Source organism: Lytechinus variegatus, chromosome 11 (assembly GCF_018143015.1).
Source record: "Lytechinus variegatus isolate NC3 chromosome 11, Lvar_3.0, whole genome shotgun sequence".
Taxonomy (NCBI): Eukaryota; Metazoa; Echinodermata; class Echinoidea; order Temnopleuroida; family Toxopneustidae; genus Lytechinus; species Lytechinus variegatus.
This window is the reverse complement of record NC_054750.1, coordinates 12,638,025-12,658,778: the sequence shown is the minus strand read 5'-3', so window position 1 is coordinate 12,658,778 and position 20,754 is coordinate 12,638,025. Positions and strand designations below refer to the sequence as shown.

At 34.7% G+C, this 20,754-nt stretch overlaps 1 protein-coding gene across 1 annotated transcript; it reads left to right on the top strand.

Moving 5' to 3' along the window:
* The first annotated feature begins 6,329 nt into the window (after positions 1 to 6,329).
* LOC121424213 (protein shortage in chiasmata 1 ortholog-like) lies at positions 6,330 to 20,737 on the top strand. The gene is made up of 18 exons (XM_041619821.1): positions 6,330 to 6,333; positions 6,917 to 7,087; positions 7,619 to 7,784; positions 8,514 to 8,625; positions 8,989 to 9,121; positions 9,596 to 9,694; positions 10,831 to 10,975; positions 11,463 to 11,563; positions 12,372 to 12,626; positions 14,030 to 14,181; positions 14,801 to 15,002; positions 15,584 to 15,721; positions 16,787 to 16,951; positions 18,193 to 18,336; positions 18,957 to 19,108; positions 19,596 to 19,668; positions 20,297 to 20,569; positions 20,670 to 20,737. Exons 1-18 carry the CDS (start codon positions 6,330 to 6,332, stop codon positions 20,735 to 20,737), a joined length of 2,553 nt encoding a protein of 850 aa, XP_041475755.1.
* The last annotated feature ends 17 nt before the right edge of the window (positions 20,738 to 20,754 follow it).

Sequence of the window (20,754 nt, the reverse complement as noted above, 5' to 3'; positions counted from 1 at the left end):
TATTCCTTGAAATGCCATCGCGCTGTAAAAGGCTGCGAGGCTATAAAGCCAGGGTAATAATATCCAAGTCCTTTGGAAGCGCATAGAGACGTTATTTATAATGTGTTATGCGCTATACAAGAACTGTCTATTATTATTATTATTATTACCAAAATATTCTCTTCTACATCTAACTTCAATTGATTAAGATTGCGCGTGGTTCGTACTGCTGTATCATCATAAAGAGTATATAAATCTATTGGCAAGAATAATGAGGAGACTAGTTTGTGCATGGATACAGTTATAAACCATGTAAACCATTCACAGTAGTGTTTTATTTTGCACTCCTTGAAGAGATGGCCGATAGGGTTATCAAAGAGCAAATCAACTTATCAATTACATCGAAAAATCAACAGCATCCATACTACTACCACTGGCGGATTCAGGGGGGGGGGCACAGCCGGCCTGGCGTGCCCTCCTCTTTTGAGAAGCAAAATTAATATTTACAATGTAATAATGCCATTATTAGTGAGATACGTGTCATATTCATGTTTACAATTACTACAAAAAGTTTTCATGTATTCGGGTGTAATTCTGAGTATTCGGGTGATCAATATTATATACACACGGTATCCTTTTACAGTCACAGTCCTTAAAATGTCTCTAAGTATACCTAGTGATCGAGTGCGCTTTGCACGACCAAGGATCTAAAAAAGTTTGCTGGTGCCCCCCCCCCCATGCCGTGACCAACAGTGCGCCACTGCCTGGCGGGAAGGCCGCGGGGCGACATTTTCCAAAAGTTGGGAGAGCCAAATTAGGTCGGGCCCTTCGGTTTGCAAAATCGATATTAGTACGCGCCTGCTTGGTAGAAATCAAATTCGATAGGCCTACAGTTGACATGTTTTGCATGTAGGCCCCCAAGTTTGGGTCTTATATTAATGATTTGATTCATGAATGGTCCATTTATGGTAGTCTATTGTAGTCGAATCTAAGAACATCATATACCGTATTTAACTCCTTTTAGCTCTGAAGTCTCTTACTTTGTTTGTTTTTAGTGACTTGTTTGTGCCCCTACTAGCAGCAGCAGCAGGTGGAAAAAATAAAAGAGGAGAAAAGTAATGACTTGGAACGAAAAAAGAAGGAAGGGTAATACAAAGAGCGGTAGGGGGCCTATAGCCGTTTTTGGCTGCTAGTTGAACAAGCTAAGGAGGGGGCCGGTGTAAAAAAATTAATTCAGCGCGCGCGATATATCGAGTAACCGTACCGGGTATATCGGATCGATAGCCCGGCCGGCGCCGCCCATGAAAGAAATATGACTGTGAGCAAGATACTAGACTAAACCCCGGTGGGGTCACTCAGCCGCAAAGGGGGACACGTATGACCGTTACCACAAATGCAAGTGACCCCCTATTGCAGTCAATTTCAAGGACATTTTGTGAAATTTACCCCCCTATTTTCACGCAAAACAAGGACAAAATTGCGGTAAAATGGTACCTTGAAACACCCCTAATTATAAGATTGTATGGACACTTTTGCCCATTTCGCAAATTTACCCCTTATTACCGTATTTCAAGGACAGGGCATTTACACCCTTTCCTCATTAGAGGAAATTGCAACACAGGCGTCAGCAGTGGCGTAACTACGGGGGGGCATGGGGGGGCACGTGCCCCCCCAATCGGCTGGTAAAAAAAAAAAAAAAAAAACGGGGAAAAAGGAGAAAAAGAGGGAAAAAGGAAGAGAAACGTAGTGGGGGAAAGAAGAAATTGTTGTTTATCATAGTGTTATATTATGTTATATAACATAAGAAACATTTTCTCAACTTTATGAAATATTATTTGCTTAATTGTGTCTTCATTTTTCCTGGTGCTCGCATCACTTTTTTACGAGACATATAAAACTGATGTACTAAACCCTCCCGTTTTCAAATCAATATACAACAAAATAATATATTTCCTCGCAATTAGAGTTATTATTGTTTTAAGTAGTGATATATTCTTCCTTTTCATGACTACTGAAAGTTATTGCCCTATTTTAATGTCTTAATATAAAACATTTCCTGTCCGTGCTAAAGTTCGCATTAGTCAGTGGATTGGTGAGATTTCTACTCTTCATGAACTCCTAAAATCAGTCCTTAAAATGTCAATTTTTCTGATCTGAATATCAAAAAATTTTAGCTCGCGCTTCGCGCTCGCATCATTTGGTTAGTGAAATACGTGGGGTCTAAGTGAATTCCTACAAACAAGCCTTGGAATGCCCCTCTTCATGTCTGAATTTCCTAGATTTTCAGCTCGCGCTTCGCGCTCGCAGTATTTCATTAGTGAGATGCGTATGATAATCATGATTACAATGACTTCAAAAAGTGCTCCATGTGTTTAGATGTAATTCTAACAAAATCAGCAAGCGCTTGGCACTCGCATTAGATGACTATGGTGAGATATGTATACTCTGACTTAATGGATTCGTAAAATATCCATGTTTTGGGGTCAATATATACAAAAATTTCAGCTCGCGCTTCGCGCTCGCATCATTTGGTTAGTCAAATACGTAGGGTCTTAGAGAATTCCTACAAACAACCCTTAGAATGCCCCTCTTCAGGTCTATATTTCCTAAATGTTCAGCTCGCGCTTTTGCGCTTGCAGTATTTGATTAGTAAGATACGTATGATAATCATGATTACATGACTACAAAAGGTGCTTCATGACTGTGTTTAGATGTAATTCTTACAAAATCAGCAAAGGATGGCACTAGCATTAGATGACTATGGTGAGATATTTATACTCTTAATGGATTCTAAAATATAATCCTTAAAATTTCCTTGTTTAGGATCAGTATATACAAAAATTTTAGCTCGCGCTTCGCGCTCGCATTGTTTGTTTAACGAGACAGTTAAGTATCATGATTACAAAACAATTTGCTTATAATGTCAATTTTTAGCCCTCAATATCAAAAATTTTCAGCTCGCGCTTCGCGCTCGCATTATTTAATCAGTGAGATACACATTCGTTTGATGGCACTGCATGTCCTTAAAATATCTCTATTAGGTCAGTATACCTGACAACTGAGCGCGCTTCGCGCGCTCCGTAAGTGACCCGAAATTTTTGCTGGTGCCCCCCCAATGCCGTGACCCACGGTACGCCACTGGGCGTCAGAGTGCTCAGTCCTTAAAGATGACCAAGAGCCATGTCATACTGATACAATAATCCAAAAGAACTTTATTTTTCTTGAAAAATAAGAAAAGTAGAATTCTTTGTAAAAATAAATGTAGAGTTGTCCATATAAAGATACAGAGCATGATGCGCGCGCATTATGCGGCTGGTGACTCGGCGACAGATTTTACTTCCCGTAATCGTTCTCCCCTTTTTCCTGACCCCTATTTCCATCAGATCGAGGACGGTGAGCACCCCTATTTTCACTACTTCGAGGAGTGTTCTGTCCGCGGACGTTCCGTAAAATTGACCCCTTTTCCCGCGATTTTGGTAACGGTCATGCGGTCCCCAAGTCATATTGAGTGACCCCACCGGGGACTAAACCTAAAGTAAAGATCCATTTTACTCTCATATTTTGCAGAACCATAGATTAAGCATGCCACGGTATTTAGCACTTGACTACGCTTTCGAGGTAAAGTAGATATAACTTTAAGCCTAATTAATTAACTATTTGTGTTTGTCGAAACCGGATCGTCCCTTTTTCGACTTCCGTCGGTCGGGCCTCCCCGCCCCCGGCGCGGTGGAGCTCCCTGCCATGCCGATGGACGTGCATTATCTAACGTTAGCAGCGTTAGTTTAAATCAACTGTCAGAAGAAAAAAAAGGAAAGCGACGATTGGACTAAAGATTGTTAATATTTAATAATTAAAATTTGCTATAGGGCCTATGGAAATATAGTACGTCAGTGGTCTAGAGTCTAGGCCTTCATGGACATGGTTCTGATCGAGTGAGTGGGGGGGGGGGGCAAAAAAGGCACTTATGACTTTGTCTTTGTAAGTTTGTTAACAAATGATATGAACAACTAAGAACCTCTAGGCCTAGTCTAGAATCCAGCTTGGGCCTAATGTTAGAACCTAGGCCTATGCCAATTTTGATATTTGAACAAATTATCTTTCACTTATTTGTGGCAAATATTCTAGATCTAAAATATCAACATTAATATTAGGCCTTAGATTAATAGGGGGCCTAACCAAAAAGAAAATATAAAAACCTCAAAATAAAATCCTGCTGTGTTTTTTTCGAACACCTTGATTTTGCCGCCCGATGTAACTTTAGAATAGAAGGGGTCCTAGAGAGCTCTATGCACTCGATTTATCACGCAAAAAAAGAAGAATTAGGCCTATTTCCTGTGCTTCAATTTCTAAAATATGTTGTGCATTAGGCCTATACTTTATAGGATAATATGACAAAGTGAAAATAACTCAAAAATTCCAAAGAGTTGTGGGTTTTCTCTGCAATTTACAGAGATTATTGGGGTTTTTTTCTTCTCTTTTTTTTTTGGGGGGGGGGGTTGGTGGGGAAGGGTGGATATATTTTAGGACGGGTTGTTTTGTCCTATATCAAACTGTATTTTTTGATAACTTCGTATTTATTTTGTGAGTATTATTTCTCTCCCATTTATTTGTTTTCTAATTTGATGATATATGTATTTGTACTTTGTTATTCTGTTATTTGTTGTGTTATCTATATTTTGAGGGGGCCCACATTGTACAAGCATTGCTTTTTAGTGGGTCCCTCCATTTCCATCTTAATTTAAATTTCTATTGAAAAATAGTATACATATTTAAAACCTACAATTTTTTTTTACAATGTGTTGCCCAAATTGTCTAAGTGTTTTTTTCCACAACATAATGTATTATTTTTTTTTTGCAATGGATACATATATTTAGGTTTATGGTATACAATTTGTCTTTGTTTGATGGAAGTGAAATAAATAAATTTGAATTTGAATTAACTGCAGCTTCCGTAGAAAAATGAAAAAGCCTAGGAATCATTCATCACTCTGCAGTCACACACAAAGTGCACATTTGCTATTAAAAACTGCATGCGCGATGAGTGGTGCGTAGCCTTAGGGCCCCCTACCATTCATCATGTCCAGGCTACACCTCCCGTGTCTGGTTAGAAAGTGTATGCATGAACAAGGGCAAGGTTACTATCCAAATTTTGAGCACAAGGTCAAGTAGATCTAGGTCTATCATTATGAGTTGAAGAAAATTGATATTGTTGATCTACAGTAGATGTTGACTTAGTCTTGATGTACATGTACTCATGATGTACAGTAGTTCTAATTAAGTTAGATCTAGTCTAAAAATGAATTTATTTCATAAAATAAACTTAGCCTAAATCTAAATAATTATTACTAACTCTAAGTTCACAAAACAAGTTGTAGATCTGCTTGCAGTTTTTGTCATTCTCTTTTTTCTAGGCAATTAAAGAGCATCAAAATTTCCTGAGTATATTCCTCTTGGCTCTGCCATCAAGTCTTGATGTTCATTCGAATTTCAATAGAGATGATGATGACATTTACAAATTGCCTTGGCTTCAATGTAAGTAATAAGAACTACAACTTGGGAGCATTTCATGAAGAAAGTCTCTGCAGCAATTTATAGTATTGTTATTAGCTTCCTAGATCCTTGCATCTGATTGGCTGCAACCAAAATTTGTCAGCAAAAATCACTTTAGTGCGTACCGTATAATTTAACAATTTTATTGGATCTAATTGCTAAATTACAAGTTTTTCTCTTCCCATGTGTATTCAGTAATGGAGAGAGATGCTAAGAAATTAATTAAGTTAAGTTTTTCAAACACTGGAGTTATATTTGATAATAGAGCAGAAAGAGTGCAACACTAGCAATGCAGAGTTTAAAGAAGTTTCCTACCCCAATGAGCGATTGTCTTTTTTCTCCTCAACTTGAACTTAGTCTTGAATTTTCAAACCTGAAGTTGCTTGAATGAAAGTATACTATGCATTTTTTTGTGTGACAAAGTCTCATCAATTTGTGCAACTTTACAAATACATGTACATGTAATTTCAACAGAAGAAGCAAATTTTTAAAAAGATGGTTTTGACTTTGAATTCTATGAGGTATTAATGAATTTAAGATTGTGTTTCAATAATCCTGATTTAAAGAAACATGCAAGCCTAAAGGGGTTAGATATTTCTGATCACTAAATGCAGAATAGAAGTGATGGTGAATGCTTCATAATCAGTGATTAATTTCTTTTATTTATTTTTTTCAAACAGTGAAAGGCAAGAGTACATTAAGCTCCTTGACTGATTGTTCTGGAATAAAAGAATCCTTGAGGCAAATTGTTCCTTCTTCTTTTGAACGAGGATTAGAGACAATCTCGGAAGAAACACTTCATGTGTAAGCAAAGCATCTACGTTTGACAATGTATTGTGCTGATATTATGTGATGAATTTTCATGAAACCTTTGTTTTTGTTTCTCTTATTGTTCTGTTTTATACTTGAAACCAGAATGAACTCCCCTTTTAAACTATTAAACACTATGTTCAAGATAATTTGGGTGAGAGTCTCAGAAAAGTATAGTGAAATTATATTATATTTAACAAGTTATTAAATTTTGATTGCAGTTATGTGAGAATCTCCTACTCTAATCCTTTGTTGAACATGTTTCTTTCTGAGCATTTTTGTAAGACATATATCCTACTTGTAAGCGAACACATTTTTCTTTCAAGATGGCTCATGTCTTCCTACTTTCCCCTTGGCTTTGGACCATGGTGGCCCGTTAACGTATGAACTTCTTTGGATTAGTTACAATTTCGCACAATATAAATTCATATGAATCCCTTAGAGATGCATTTCATGTAGCATGTTAATCATAGCTTTTAGTAGTTGGCAACTCTTGAATCTTCTCTGTAAGAATGTTCAACACCTTTATTTTACAATATTTATTAGCGATACATTAATATTTTTTACAGTGAATCAGTTGAAGATGATATTGTACCAAGCTCCAATCCAGACTCTCCCCTATTGGACTATCAGACAAAGCTTAGTATCCAGTCTGAGCTCAAGCATAAAGACCCATGTGAGATTCCCAGCAGTATTGAAGGCCATCCTGTGAAGGTCCAAGAGGATGACCTTCATTGTCATTGTAAAGGTATCTAGATTTCACATTTTGTGAACATACGATAAATTATGCATGCAGAATAGATGGCATCTTCAGGTTTAAATATTGACTTTACCCTCTTCCTGACATTATTAAAATGGTTAAAAACTTAATTCTTGTGAAATTATGGTATTAAATCGAGGTGATAATGCTATTGTGCTTGCAAGAGATTTGGCATGCAAATATTACCAATGGCATAGGCAGTGCTTAGCACTTGCATGATTTTAGTCAAACTTAGCCAATGTCCAATTATGATTATTATGAAAAAATGCCCGAATATTTCCAATCAGGTGTGAATGACTTGTAATTACCCTATCAATGGTACTATAGAGGTGTAAACCCTTTTTCTATCTGTCAATGTCTTATGTCCAGAACTATTGATACTAGAAGACTCATCAATTTCTATACATAATTAGCATTCATGTATATTTTTCTCAATTTTCTTTCCTATTACAGGGAATACAACATGAAAGCTCACATGAAAGTATCATGTGATTTTAATTCAAATTTTGTTTTTATTAGGAAGGGAATATGCAAGGTTCATGCTGGAGAACTTGGTTGATGTCACTTCTGACTCAAGGCAACACCAGACCTGCAATGATATGTGTAAACAGTTAGTCCCTATTACTATTAAGGATCCGTTCGCAAACCTTCCTCCTGAGCAGACAGCTGAAGACCTACGATTAGGGTATGTTATCTCTGTCTTGATTTAGGATTGATATCAAATATAAGATTTATTTCATATTGAATCAAAGGGTGGCAGCTGCTTAAAGGTGGTAATACAGTTTTGGCTACTGTGCTATATTAACTATATGTATACAATTCATGTCAGCCTTTAATAAAATGTTCTAAAAAATTGGGAAGTATGTATGTCATCAGGTATCTGAAGAAGAAGTTTCTTTGTACGGTATCAGATTGAATGCATTGTGAATAGTACATATAACAAATGTTTTCTTAACCAGTTTCATGGTAAACATGCTTCAAGGAACGCTTGTCTAACCATGATCTTTCTTTGCTTATCCTACTAATATAAACTTTCTTCCCTGAGTTTGCCAGCTTCTTGTTACATTGTTTCCTTAGTTATTTGCATAAAAATGCAAGTAAAGTGATAAATTTGAGGTGATGGATCATTTAGCTATTTTATTTTTTTTAAACAGGATGCAATGGAGAATTTGATATGCATTTAAATGCATGATCTTTTCTCTCAGAAATTTAATGCCTCAATGTTTGTTAATGGTAAACCAGATCATATTGATACATGTTGATCTCAAGTAAAATTTATTAGGAAGGAGAAAGTGAAGCATCCACTAATAAGACATTATTAAAATAACCATGGGGAGTTAATTGTAATTAGTGGCGTATGGACCTGCTATTTCATTATTTTGATTTTTATTTGTATTTCTTGAATGATCTATAGGACAAATGAACATAAAGATATCACAACTGAGCCTTTCGCAGAGCTGGAGTTAATGAAAGATTTAGAGAAACTTCCTGATGCATGGAAGGACAAACAACAAAACAATGAAGAAGTGAGTAGTGGAACGTTTCTTTTTAATGTTCAATTAATATTTTTTTCGAAATCAAATTGGTGTCATAATTCTGCAAAATCTTTAGATTCAATCTGGTAATCAACAATTTGTAATCTTTCACTTTTTCTTCATTTAATACAAGTAAGATCTACTTAGAGTGAATTTACCTATTCCACAAAAGTTGTAACTTTAGACCACTGACATGATTATGTAGAATTTCTTTACAATATGAATATTCCGTTCTTTAATTTATGATGAAACCAAATAAAATTACAACATTGTTCACTGTATTGTTGAAAGAATCAAAGATCAATGTTGTCAAATTTCCCAAGTTTTTAAATCAAATTTATCTCATTGTGAAAGCTTCTACTGCCTGAGCTGGTTTCAATGGCTCATATTGAATACAATCATCCAAGTATGTGTGATGTCATGCCTGACTACTGCCTAAGGTTGGAAGAGGATAGCTATACTAAGCAGTTTGATTGGTCTGAAACAGGCAAGTCTCATGAAATAGTCCTATCTTTACAGTAACCTTATAGAGTGTAAACAGTTTCATATCTAACAATGAATTGGAAAATATATCAGCTGTTTGTCAAAGTAAGAAATCTTAAATAAAGCTTGACCCAGTAACATAGTGGTTAGCAATTGATTGGACTCACTTAAAATTTGATGTTATTTACTTGTGTCTATTTGCAGTCAAGTAAAATTTCTGTGTAATTTTGACCCCCCCCCCCCCGACAATGAATTTGGAAAAAAAGTTAGGGAAGGAAACATATTTACATGTTAACAGAAAAATGCTTATAAATAATTCAATACAACTTATTATGAAAGATAATATCTCTCTATTGTAAATAACTTTTCATTGCATAAAGTGTTGAATTTCTTATTTTTTGTATTGACAATTCTTTAGATATTCTTAATAACAAAGCCTGGGAATCATAAAAATTAAAACATATACGTCAATTTTCAGAGTTTCTAGGATTGGACTCCACATCAACTAGATCACATCCAGAACAGCTTCCATGTATAAGTCAAACTGATGGTGATCCTATCAAACTGAATTCTGAAGGTAATGGCTTTTATTGATTTATTTTATTGAAACATACAGATAAGATCACAGATAAGGAATCACTTAAGGCCACCTTCCAATTGGTCTGTGTCCTGATTTTGGAACAAAACACAATACATGTAGAATTTGATGCTGATATTGAGACATGGAATATCTCACTGTGTAATGTTTCAATCAACCTATGAGACATGAGTGTACCTACATTGAAATCTGTGAATATGCTAACCTTATTAGAATAAAAAAATATATATATATCTAGTCGTATTGACGCCATAGCAATTGGCTGCGATTTGAAACTAATTTGGTCTTTACTCCAAAATAAAGGCTTGCAATCATCAATATATTATTTCAGTTCTTTTAAACCTCAAATAAAAATAGATTTTTCATTCACATTATCAAAAAATGAGGAAAATGCAATATGTTCACAAATTTGAACGTGGGTGTGTGCGGTGGCATTTAGAAAGTCCAGTTGTATTATTCTGACTGATCTCAAGTGAGCTTTACAGTTTAATTACTTATTTAAAAAAATTATTGCACTAAAGGATAGTATGTGAAGAAAATGTGATACAGGGGGGGGGAGGGGCAGCTCCTTTGGGATATGACGTTATAAAAAAAATAGAGAAAAAAATGAAAACAAGTGTTTAAAAAAGGTGAAGTCTGAGCATGGTGACTCTAAAATATTCCTGCTAGTGAATCAAGCAAATTTTTTGTATCTAGGCTGTCCCCCCTTCCCCCATCTAAATATTCTTTTTTTTTTTAAAACATAGTATATTTTTTGGCTGCATATCTATGATAGAGCAACTTTGTATAGACACATCTGTGGAAGTGTGACCTAGAACTTGAAAAATAATTTACCATAATGAGAATGAACTGCACAATTCCAGGGGTGTGAGAGTTCAGATTTTTAGCTGATTTCAGATTTTTTGTTTTGATTTGTTTTTATTTTCAGCTTAATTTCAGCTTATTTTGGCTTTCCTCTGTATAAAATGTATGGGAGCTCTTTCTATTTCAGACTTTTTTAGCACTCTTCAGCCTTTTTTCAGATCTTTTTATTTGTGACCACTCACACACCTGCAATTCAAAGTGGGACCCTGCTTTCAAAAATTTTGAATTTCTGTGTGTCTTAATTTTTATAGGCCTTGGTCCATCGGAAGATGTGGAATCCAGTGATGTTCAAAAAAGATCTTTGGAGTCTCCACAAACCCCTATTGATGTTTCTACGACCTCAGAAAATCCAGGACAAGACAATGAGAAGCTTCCTATAACTCCTATATCATGCTTGTAAGTATGCACTTTGTGTTATTTACATTTACATTACATTTGGTTAGATTTTGGAAGTGATGGTCAAGATCTTAGCTTATGCTCAGTCAGCTGAACTCCTATCCCCCACAACCCTGTCTTTTCAGACATCAAAATATCCTGGCATTTTCAGAGTAATAATTTGTTTACCTATTTGCATAATTGAGATCAAGTTTGACTTATTTTCGTCTATATTGCAAAGAAAATACAGTTTTATTTTTTCCTGATGATTTAATCATTTAATTCCATATGGAATGTAAACTACTGTAATAACTGTTTCTTGTGATTTTCTGTTCAAGCTAATTTTGAGAAAAGTGAATAAGCATAATACATTCTTGTAGACAGTAAGGCCTACTGCAAATATGACAAGTGATTTTTATAAAAAAATCTGACACTGTAGTGTAATATGTGGAGTTTTTTTAAGTCAGGTTATTTGATGGTATGCATGTTTTATGTTTTTTTTCCCCAGTGATACTGAGATCGTGACTCCAAAGACCAAAGAGAAGACAGAAAAGAGAATATGGAAGACTGAACAATATCTGCATGAAGCAGTGGCACTTAGTCTTAAAGGTGAGATTATATGCTCTGATTCTCTATTAGAAGTTATTTAGATTATAAATCTTAGACTATATTTCATCAGTCATGTTCATGTGTGAAGCTGCTTTCTACAAGGACCCCTTAGATATCTCTGGTCTCTAGTGCAAAGGAGGGATCAAGTCCGAGAGAGAGAATTAAAAAAAAGAAAACTTTGCGCAACCGAATGAAAAGATTGATCCTTGATAAAATAATTATTTTGTGTTTGAAGATTCTGTTCTCTGTCAAATATACAAATAATGCGTGCAAATGAGTTCACTATGTGATCTATCCCTCGCTCAAGTTGAGGCTTTGTTCAATCCATTGCCTGAAGCCGTTAGGCTGAGTGCAATGGATTGAACACAGCATCAACATAATGGTCAAATGAAGACATGCATCATTTCATTTATAAACGACTCTCCGAGTGCGCACAGTCAACCTTGTTGATGCGCTTAATTCAAAACACACTCAGTGCTACACACTTGGGGAGAGAGCTCGCCGTGCAATGGAAAATAAACATTGCATGCAGCACAAAGTGGTTCAAATATTGAATAGTTTTCAACCAATCAAATTGCGAGAATCTGTACATGAGTTGTGTAAATTCATATCAATTCACTAATAAAACACTTCATTGAGTTTCATGTTTTTTTATATATATTGTGCTGATCCCCCCTCCCTCAAGTGGAAAAAAATAAGACAGAAAAAACAACTATTTTCAAGTTATGTAGTGTTTTGAGTACAAAGAAAAATTTAGTAACATTTATTTACCCCCACCTTTTTCTGTGTGACCTGATGACGTCTTCAGTTCCTGAGGTGAAGAATATGGATAAACCTAATCCTCTCTTGTCACCCAAGTCAGAACTTGGCTTGACCAAAGAACATGGCAACACCGATGTTGATCTGTTATTACCATGGCAACTAGTCAATATATCAAAGGTTATGAAGAACAAGAAGTTTACAATGACCATTGAGGGATTAGAGGGTGCAGATGAGATCAAAATGTTAGACAGTAAAGTGGACAGCTGCCAAGAACCAGTGGTTAAAGAAGATTTATCAATAGGTATTTATACCATGATTGTAGATATGCATGTAAAACAACCTGTCTCATTACTTAAAGTTAAAGATCATTGCTGTGATGCCACAACCTCTTATTTCAAATTAAGGGGAAATCAATAATTTTAGTATTTAGGTAATCTTCAAGATGTTCCTGATTTAATTCCAACTTCAATCTAAAAAATTGTAGCAACTACACTTTGTTAAATTCCTATCTATTTACTGTTTATTTATTCCTTCTATTCCTGAATACTCTTTTTTTTTAAACACAAATTTGCTCTTTAGTCTGCCTTGCAGCTACATTATATAGAACTACCAACATGGATTCAATCTTTGGATTAATTATTGATTAGCCAAATGTCTGAAATTTTTGTTTGCTTTCTATTATTCTGTTATATTTGCTATTAAAAATCAGGGTAATAATAAAAACACATTTTGGAAAATTTAGGTTATAAATGCCTTGCAAAAGTTTGAATTTAGAAACTTTTTCTCCCATCCAGCCTTTCATATGAAGAAAAACATTCAAACCATGGTTTAACATAGTTTACCAATTATAAAGAAATATCAACAAGTTCACATCTACTTTAGATTTATGTATTAATCATGTTGTATTTTATATAGATCTTTTTCCTCTTGATTGGTCAAAATTTGAGAAATATGAAAAGCAATTACAATATTTACCACAAAAGGATGAACACTGACAGTTTGTTTGATGTTCTTTAAGGCAAGATAGTTTAAATCTTCATTGGATTATATTATTTATAATTTTTCTTTATTCAAAGTGTTTTCGTTTATTGTCTTTGATCATTGTTTCTTTACTCTGTATTGATAGTAATTTTCATGATATTTCAACAACAACTACAAAAAAATCATATGGTTGTAGGTATCTTGATATCTGATATACCGTGCTAATCATTGACATGGCACAGTATATTCACATGTACATAAATATCAGTTGCTTCATGTGCAATTACAATATAATTGATGCACTTTAAAGTATTTAGAAAGCTTTTTCTGTAATATTATTTAAAAGAAAGTAATGTGTTTATTACTGTGGAGGCCTTAGGGACTAATGCCCATCTCTTTACTAGTATGTTCACATCTTCATTAGATCTAATTTTTACATTTCTTTGTTCTGAAAGTAACTGAGAGAATTTCTTACATTTTTCAGCTGCTTCAAATTTAAAGTTTTGTTAGTAGGGACCTCAATATATTATTTCTATTTTCTTCAGATTTTTTTGTCCTATTTGATAGTGGAGTACTGAAGTAGAAATGCTTTGGTAATGAAAACAGCTGGCCTTGGAATGGATTATTCTACAAAGATGGCTATTGTCATTTTTACAGTACACATTTATTTTTTTTTTCTCAGAAATTATTGTTTGCATTATTTTCATATTTTTTGTTCAATAGATGATGATGAGAGTGATATAATGTTGGACCCATTGGAAGTGGAGACGAAGCAGCCTTCTAAAGAATGTTCATCATCTGATTCTGATGAACAAACTGAAAATTCTGAAGAGCATATGAATACGACGTCAGATACATCTGTCACTGAAAATGAGGTAAAATAAAGGCCAGTTGACTACTTGGGGAGCAATCCATCAAAACTTATTGTCTAAGAACTTATCGGATTTGACATGTTTCCTTGATTTATATTGGTTCAGACTGTTATTGGGAAGTTATTATGATTACCGTTATGATAATTGTCAGATAACACAGACTGTTGGATTATAAATCTGGCAAGATCATTCATGAGACACACCCGAGGTATGAGTGGAGGGAGAACGTGTGACCTAAAGAGAAATATTTATTATTCGTTGACTGTAAATTTTTCTACCTGGTTTGCCACAAACTTATTAATAGACTGCTAATTTTATGTTTTATGACAGTGCATACATGCACCTAATGCCTTTGAATTGGTTGGAGTGGTACATTTGCCTCTCCATCGATCTCTCTCTCTCTTCTATTTTGGTTATTCAACCCCTGTTTCACAAATGGATGAAAATTCATGCAAATTAAATAAGAATTTATAGAAGATTGTCTGTGGTATCAGTATTTGGTGAATTACGAATGTGATTTTTTAATGATTTTTCTTCATGATATTAACTCTTTTATGCCCAATGTAAGATAGTATCAAACACAGCCTTGGTCATAACTATTCATCATAATCATTTTTCTTAGAAGCCACTAGCTGAGGAGAGTAAGGAGAAGAAAGAAGATGCTGCTCCCAAAAGATGTTCTCCTATAGGGGATCCATTGATGGACTTCTTAAAGCTTAGATGCAAGGAATCTCTCATTAGGAAGGACCCGCCTCCTCTCCCACCCCCACTCCTTCCAAGAGCAGATCAGAGTAGCAAAGAGCTTCAATTGAAAAGCACAAATGGTTTGTATACATCACATCCTTCTCTGGGAGGAATATGCATTTTTAATCATAGAAAAATAATATGAGGTAAATCGCCCTGTCTGAGACTTGAAATTGGGACTCTGGTCTTGGCAGTGTGTGGTTCTTTTGTATTCTTTTTCTTAGATTGTTTTTCAGTCATAACCATGTCTAAAAATAATATTCATTTTGTTTATGATGATAACTTAGAAAAGATTATATAATTATTAGAAGGGAGGAGAAGACAGAAAAAGATTGGGTGAGAAAGAAGAAAGAGAATGACATGGATGATGAGGGGAAGAAAAGAGAGTGCGGAAGGAGGAGGAAAAGGGAGAGGAGAATAAAGAAGGGGCAGCAATATTATTTTTTTAAGACAAACTTAAATATTTCTTGTAAACATGGTGCTATTTGAATTTGAATCTGAAATTTAGATGAAAATTAATGTGATTATGGTATCATTTGAGATTGTCAAATCAAAATAATTTACAAGAACATATAAAGTGAGAGTTATGATTAAAGCTAATGTAAATATTCCTTTCATATTTTGGTGCTGCAAATAGTTAACAATATTTTCTGTTTTAAAGACGCAAAGACTGTTTCCAAGCCTGTGGTAATTAAAAAGGAGATTCTAGATCATGATGACTCCAAAGAATCTGAGCTAACACCTACCAAGTCTGGTAATAAAAAGTCAAAGAGCAGAACAGTTGAAGTTACTCTGACAGGTAAGATTAATTCACTTCCTACTACCAGTGCCCCGTTTTGTAACAAGTTCTGACTGATCTGATCAGCATCAACTGTATGGAAGTCCATCAATGACATAATTTTCTTCTACAGGAAATTGGCAAATTGTCCTTTGTAAACAAAAAGAAGCCCATTGACTTTTCAAGTAAGCGATGACTATACATCATTATCCAGAAAATATTTTGAGCAAACGGGCATTTTAGATGTTGGCGTTGCTGGCTTTCCATAGTTGTGGTTGATAGTATCAATTCCAACACTTTGTAAGATGGGGCCCTGCGTACATTATGCAGCACTCATCTTCATTTTTTTTCAGGGGGGTCCATATTCTGGTTCGAAATTGACTGCATTGGTGTTAAATAGCTTAATTATTACACAGTTATGATTTGGTCAAAATTACACCCTTGGTGTATTATTATTAGTGGATTCAGCTTCCATAGTAGGAACTAGACAAATACAGAGTAAATGTAGAGATGAACACAAATGCTCCTACATGGTATTAATGAATATGAAAAGCTCATACCAAAGATTATCCAAACTTGAGCAAGATCTTACATCACAGATTGTCAGATGTTTAATAATGTTATGATGATTTGTGAGGGTGTATCAGACATGCCAACCATTCCCTTTTTAGAGTATTTCTTCCTCTATTTTGCTTTGAATACACCAATACTTTTTTGTATGATTTTTTATCTTTTTTTAATTTCCAATCATGGAGTATGTTAAAATACACAGTGTGTGATACTATCCCAGGTCCTCACAACAGGCTGGCGATTGTTACACTGAGACAAAAAATACTCTTTTTTGTCAAAAAATCCTTTTTTTTTTAATACCCTTTTTGTTGTAGATGGTTGGCAGGTTTGGTGTATGGAGTTGGTTCCAAATCTAACTCATTTTATGATGTTTATGTCCTGTGATAATAATAATGCTAATATATAATATTTATATAGCACAACTTTTCTCCTTGATAGGTATATGTACTTAAGGATCTCCTGGCAAATTTTTGAGACATAATGAATAAAATTATGTTGTATTGTTCTATTTTCAAGCACCATTTGTTGAGATGATGAAAGTACTAGAAGATGCCCTAACACCAGTGATGAATCGCCTTCATTCTACCAATGTACTGTCACCATCCTACACACTCCATACACTCACACCAGATGTTTCTAGATTCCTCCTACTACAGTATGAAAAGCAGAGTAAATCTACAGGTATCTTTAAATCCACCTCACCCAATCACCCACCCCTCTCAGAAGGGGTGCATTTCATGAAATAAATAATCAGTGATTTACAGGTACATATGTGATAAGCTACTGCAAATCCTTGCATATGATTGGTTTGAACAATCAGTTACTGAATATTTTCTTCATGAAACACTCCCCAGGTGGATCATCTTACACTTCATCAGATTCTCAGAGATTCCCCTGTTAAAGGAAGTGGAAATATATTCATAAATGATAAGATTTTTTTAAAAATCTCTACAGGCCTTTGAAAGGGAAGCCAGTAAAATTGATCCTTCATCCATCACAGATGTTTTGAAGGGAATCAACATGTAGCAGAATTACCCACCCACCCCCCCCCCCCCATCCAAAATGAAAAAAGGCCCCATTTTGGTGTTTGAAACTAACCAGATAAGATATCATTTGGAGGATTGCTCAGAAAATATTTCAAAACTATAGAATTCATTAAGATTGTTTTGGGGAAAATGCTAATAGAACCTATATTTCAATTTTTCTGCTATAGTGATCCTTGAAAATACATTTTTTAAAGTTAATACAATTGTTTCTAATATTGTCTCATTGTGTATTGCTCTATTTTTCTTTATGTTCAAATGTTCTATATTTTTAGCAAATGTCAAACAGATTGTTACTGAGTGTACAGGTATCTGAGATCATTTGCACATAGAAATAAGATAAGTCTTTTCATTTTTTTGATGGACTCTAAAAAATTCACCATTGGGAGACATTCCAATAAACTAAACCCCTCAAAAAAAAGTTTGGATATCTGAGTTTAGCCATTTATTTCTCCCCGCTCCCATTTTTACACAATGCATATTTTATATCATGTTTTGTGGTTTATGTAGTGATGGTTCTGTGAGATAACATGGTTTGAATGAAAACTAAGAAATTGCTGAGAAACTCACTCATCACCACAGAAAAAAAAGAACAGTGACTGTCAATATTGTGTCATTTTGCAAATTTTGAATTTGACCTTGCCCCTCATGTCAAGACACTGCACCAGCATGTGGACCATGATCATATCATGTAGGGCATTATTGTGAAGAAAATTTAAATGATCTATTAATTGATTTCAACCACACATAAATATTCACTAAAACCGAGCAGGGATAATCGATCAAAGTCAGATTTCCAAACTTTTTTTGAGGAGTTTAGATAATTATAATATTTGTGAATCACTCATTTATCATTCAATGTGTTCTCCCTTTTGACAGACAAAGAAGACACAGAAGAATATCAACAAATTGTTCTCCTTCACAGCTATGTAACTGCTATAGATCTGATGATACACTGTGATGCTGTATCAGCAATCATGCACTTGGCCCTTGCCAATGAGAGATATAAAGATATCCTAAAAGGTTTGATATATGTACATGGATATCATTGAATTGATTGTCTATGTAATCCATGTTAATCCTTATACGAGAAATCTGTCACTGTCGATCTTTCTCATATACCTATACAGTGCGTATAAAAAAAAAAGCTTACACTTAGAAAAAGTCCTGTAAAATTATACATTTGTTATATCCTGAAGATGTTTCCACATTTTAATATTGGTACAGATCTATTTAAGCAAATGACGATATAACTGTCGATTTTTTTTTGATACGCGCTGTAGTTGGTATTTCCATGTTGACATGTTACTCATTGTCATCATTACAACAATATATATATCCTTCATCATCATAATATTCACAAACTTCATCTTCATTGTCACTTGTTGCAATCGTCATCAACATAATTATTTTAATCACCATTATTATCTGCATGGGTTAAAAAGATTAAACAATTCACATGGGTGTTCATAAATTATGTAATATATCTATAATACAAATATTTTTAGTTTTCTATTCCATTTACAGTTTTATATTTTCTATTTGATATCAGGAGGGAGGTGGCCAGGATGTATTTATTCTATAATTGAAAAAAGTTTTATATGACGGTACATTTGAAAATTAATCCCATTGACACTTTACAGGATGTTTGGATGGCGTTAGAAACACCCTGTTCAAGAAGCATTGCATGCTACCCAAACACACTCTACACCCTAAGCTTCATGAGATGGTTAGGCTTACAGGAGAATGGTTCCTCAAGAAACTCAAGAAAGAAGGAAAGGACCATGACCCTAAGGTATGTAGACATGCTGTTGCTCCTTGGATAATCTCTGGGCTTTGAACCTCAAGGTCTGGGGTTCAAATTCCACTGCAGCATTTGCCTCCATTGGCAAGACGTTAATCTGCATTTGTAAATCTCCAAATATTTTGAACTTTTAAAAATATAAATCTTATTTTGTAATAGATTTAGGCTTAATATTGAGGAAATATTACATTTCAGCTTTTTTTTTAAAAGCTATTCCTTTTTGTTCCTTTTCTTTTGGGTTTGTTTTCTATTTATTTTTCTTTTTCTTGCAGCTTACAAAAGATCTGGTGCCACCCAAAGCTCTTAATCTTTATCAAGTTAGTGACACTTGATACGATTTATGTAAATTGTGCATGTACCATGGTGCTCTATTTTAAATGATTGAGTTTATACTCTTCAAAGGAAAGTTCATCTAATCAATTTTGTTGTCTGGAATACGTAGGAATATGATCATGTTTGTTTCATCATTTTCCCATAGGTTCTTGTGATAATTAGACGAGAGTATGCCAAACTGGCTGAAAGTGTCACTACTGTTTTGCTTTCTGTGAGAGGTAAATATATGGGCATGTCGTGGTCTAGTGTTTCTGACTCTTTCATTTCAAACAGAGAGTAGTAGGTTTAAATCATAGCCATGGCGTGTTTTCCTTCAGCAAGAAATTTATCCACACTGCTGCACTCGTCCCAGGTGAGGTAAATGGGTACCAGCAGGAAGTAATTCCTCAAAAAGCTATGTGTACCAGAATCGGTAGATTAGCTTAGCCGGGGTAATATAGGAGCCCCTTGAGCACCTAGCAAAGTGGATACGTTCGCTATTCAAATCCTCTATTATTTTATTATGACTTACATGGCCTTTGCATAAATGCAGAAAAAACTCTCACAATCTTCTTTATGACATTATCACTTTATTTTTTGTGCATTCAAAACCATAAATACACATTAAGTTGTAAAGTCATTGAATGTGCATCACCAAATATTCTGCACTGAAGCAGCAATTTGAACATCTATAAAAAGAAATATATTCTTACTTGTCAGCAGCTCTTTTTTTATTTTGCTGATAATCTTTACAGGCTGAGACTATTACATTTGATAAAAAACATTGTTTTGGCACAATTACAAAATTTTACTTATTATTGTTGAGTTATTTACAGCAAATACTCTCCACATTTATCTAACATTTAGGTTTATCAGCCAGCACTCTGAGTTCAACGTACAAAACCATTTACATGGCAGTTAGTCAAGCACTGGACAAACACAACTGCTTGGTGATCTCACCAGCTCAGATAGATGAGAGCTTTCCTTGGGCACACTTCTCACTGGTCATTGAGTATGAAGCCTACCCCAACAGCCCCTGGAAAGAGCTATGCTTGCGTCAAAATATCAGGCACATTGAACTACGATGTACGAGTTCTGTTGGAGTAGGAGCTGACCTGGGTCGTCTTAGTTTAACAGATGGTATGTATGTTAGATTTATTGGTATGTACGTTAGATTTATTACTATCACATCACAGTCTCATGATGCCATTTATCCCTATCTTACATACATTTTCATCAGATAACGTAAGATGGCCGCATGGTCTAAAGTTTGAAATGGCTACCTTTCAACAACTAATAGCTGATTGATACAGACTTTATTCATC

Bases quoted from the DNA above. Each gene is read 5' to 3' on its own strand.
- LOC121424213 (XM_041619821.1), top strand. The intron at 9,695-10,830 runs GTAATGGCTTTT...TAATTTTTATAG, and splicing joins TATCAAACTGAATTCTGAAG to GCCTTGGTCCATCGGAAGAT. The intron at 18,337-18,956 runs GTTTGATATATG...GACACTTTACAG, and splicing joins ATATAAAGATATCCTAAAAG to GATGTTTGGATGGCGTTAGA.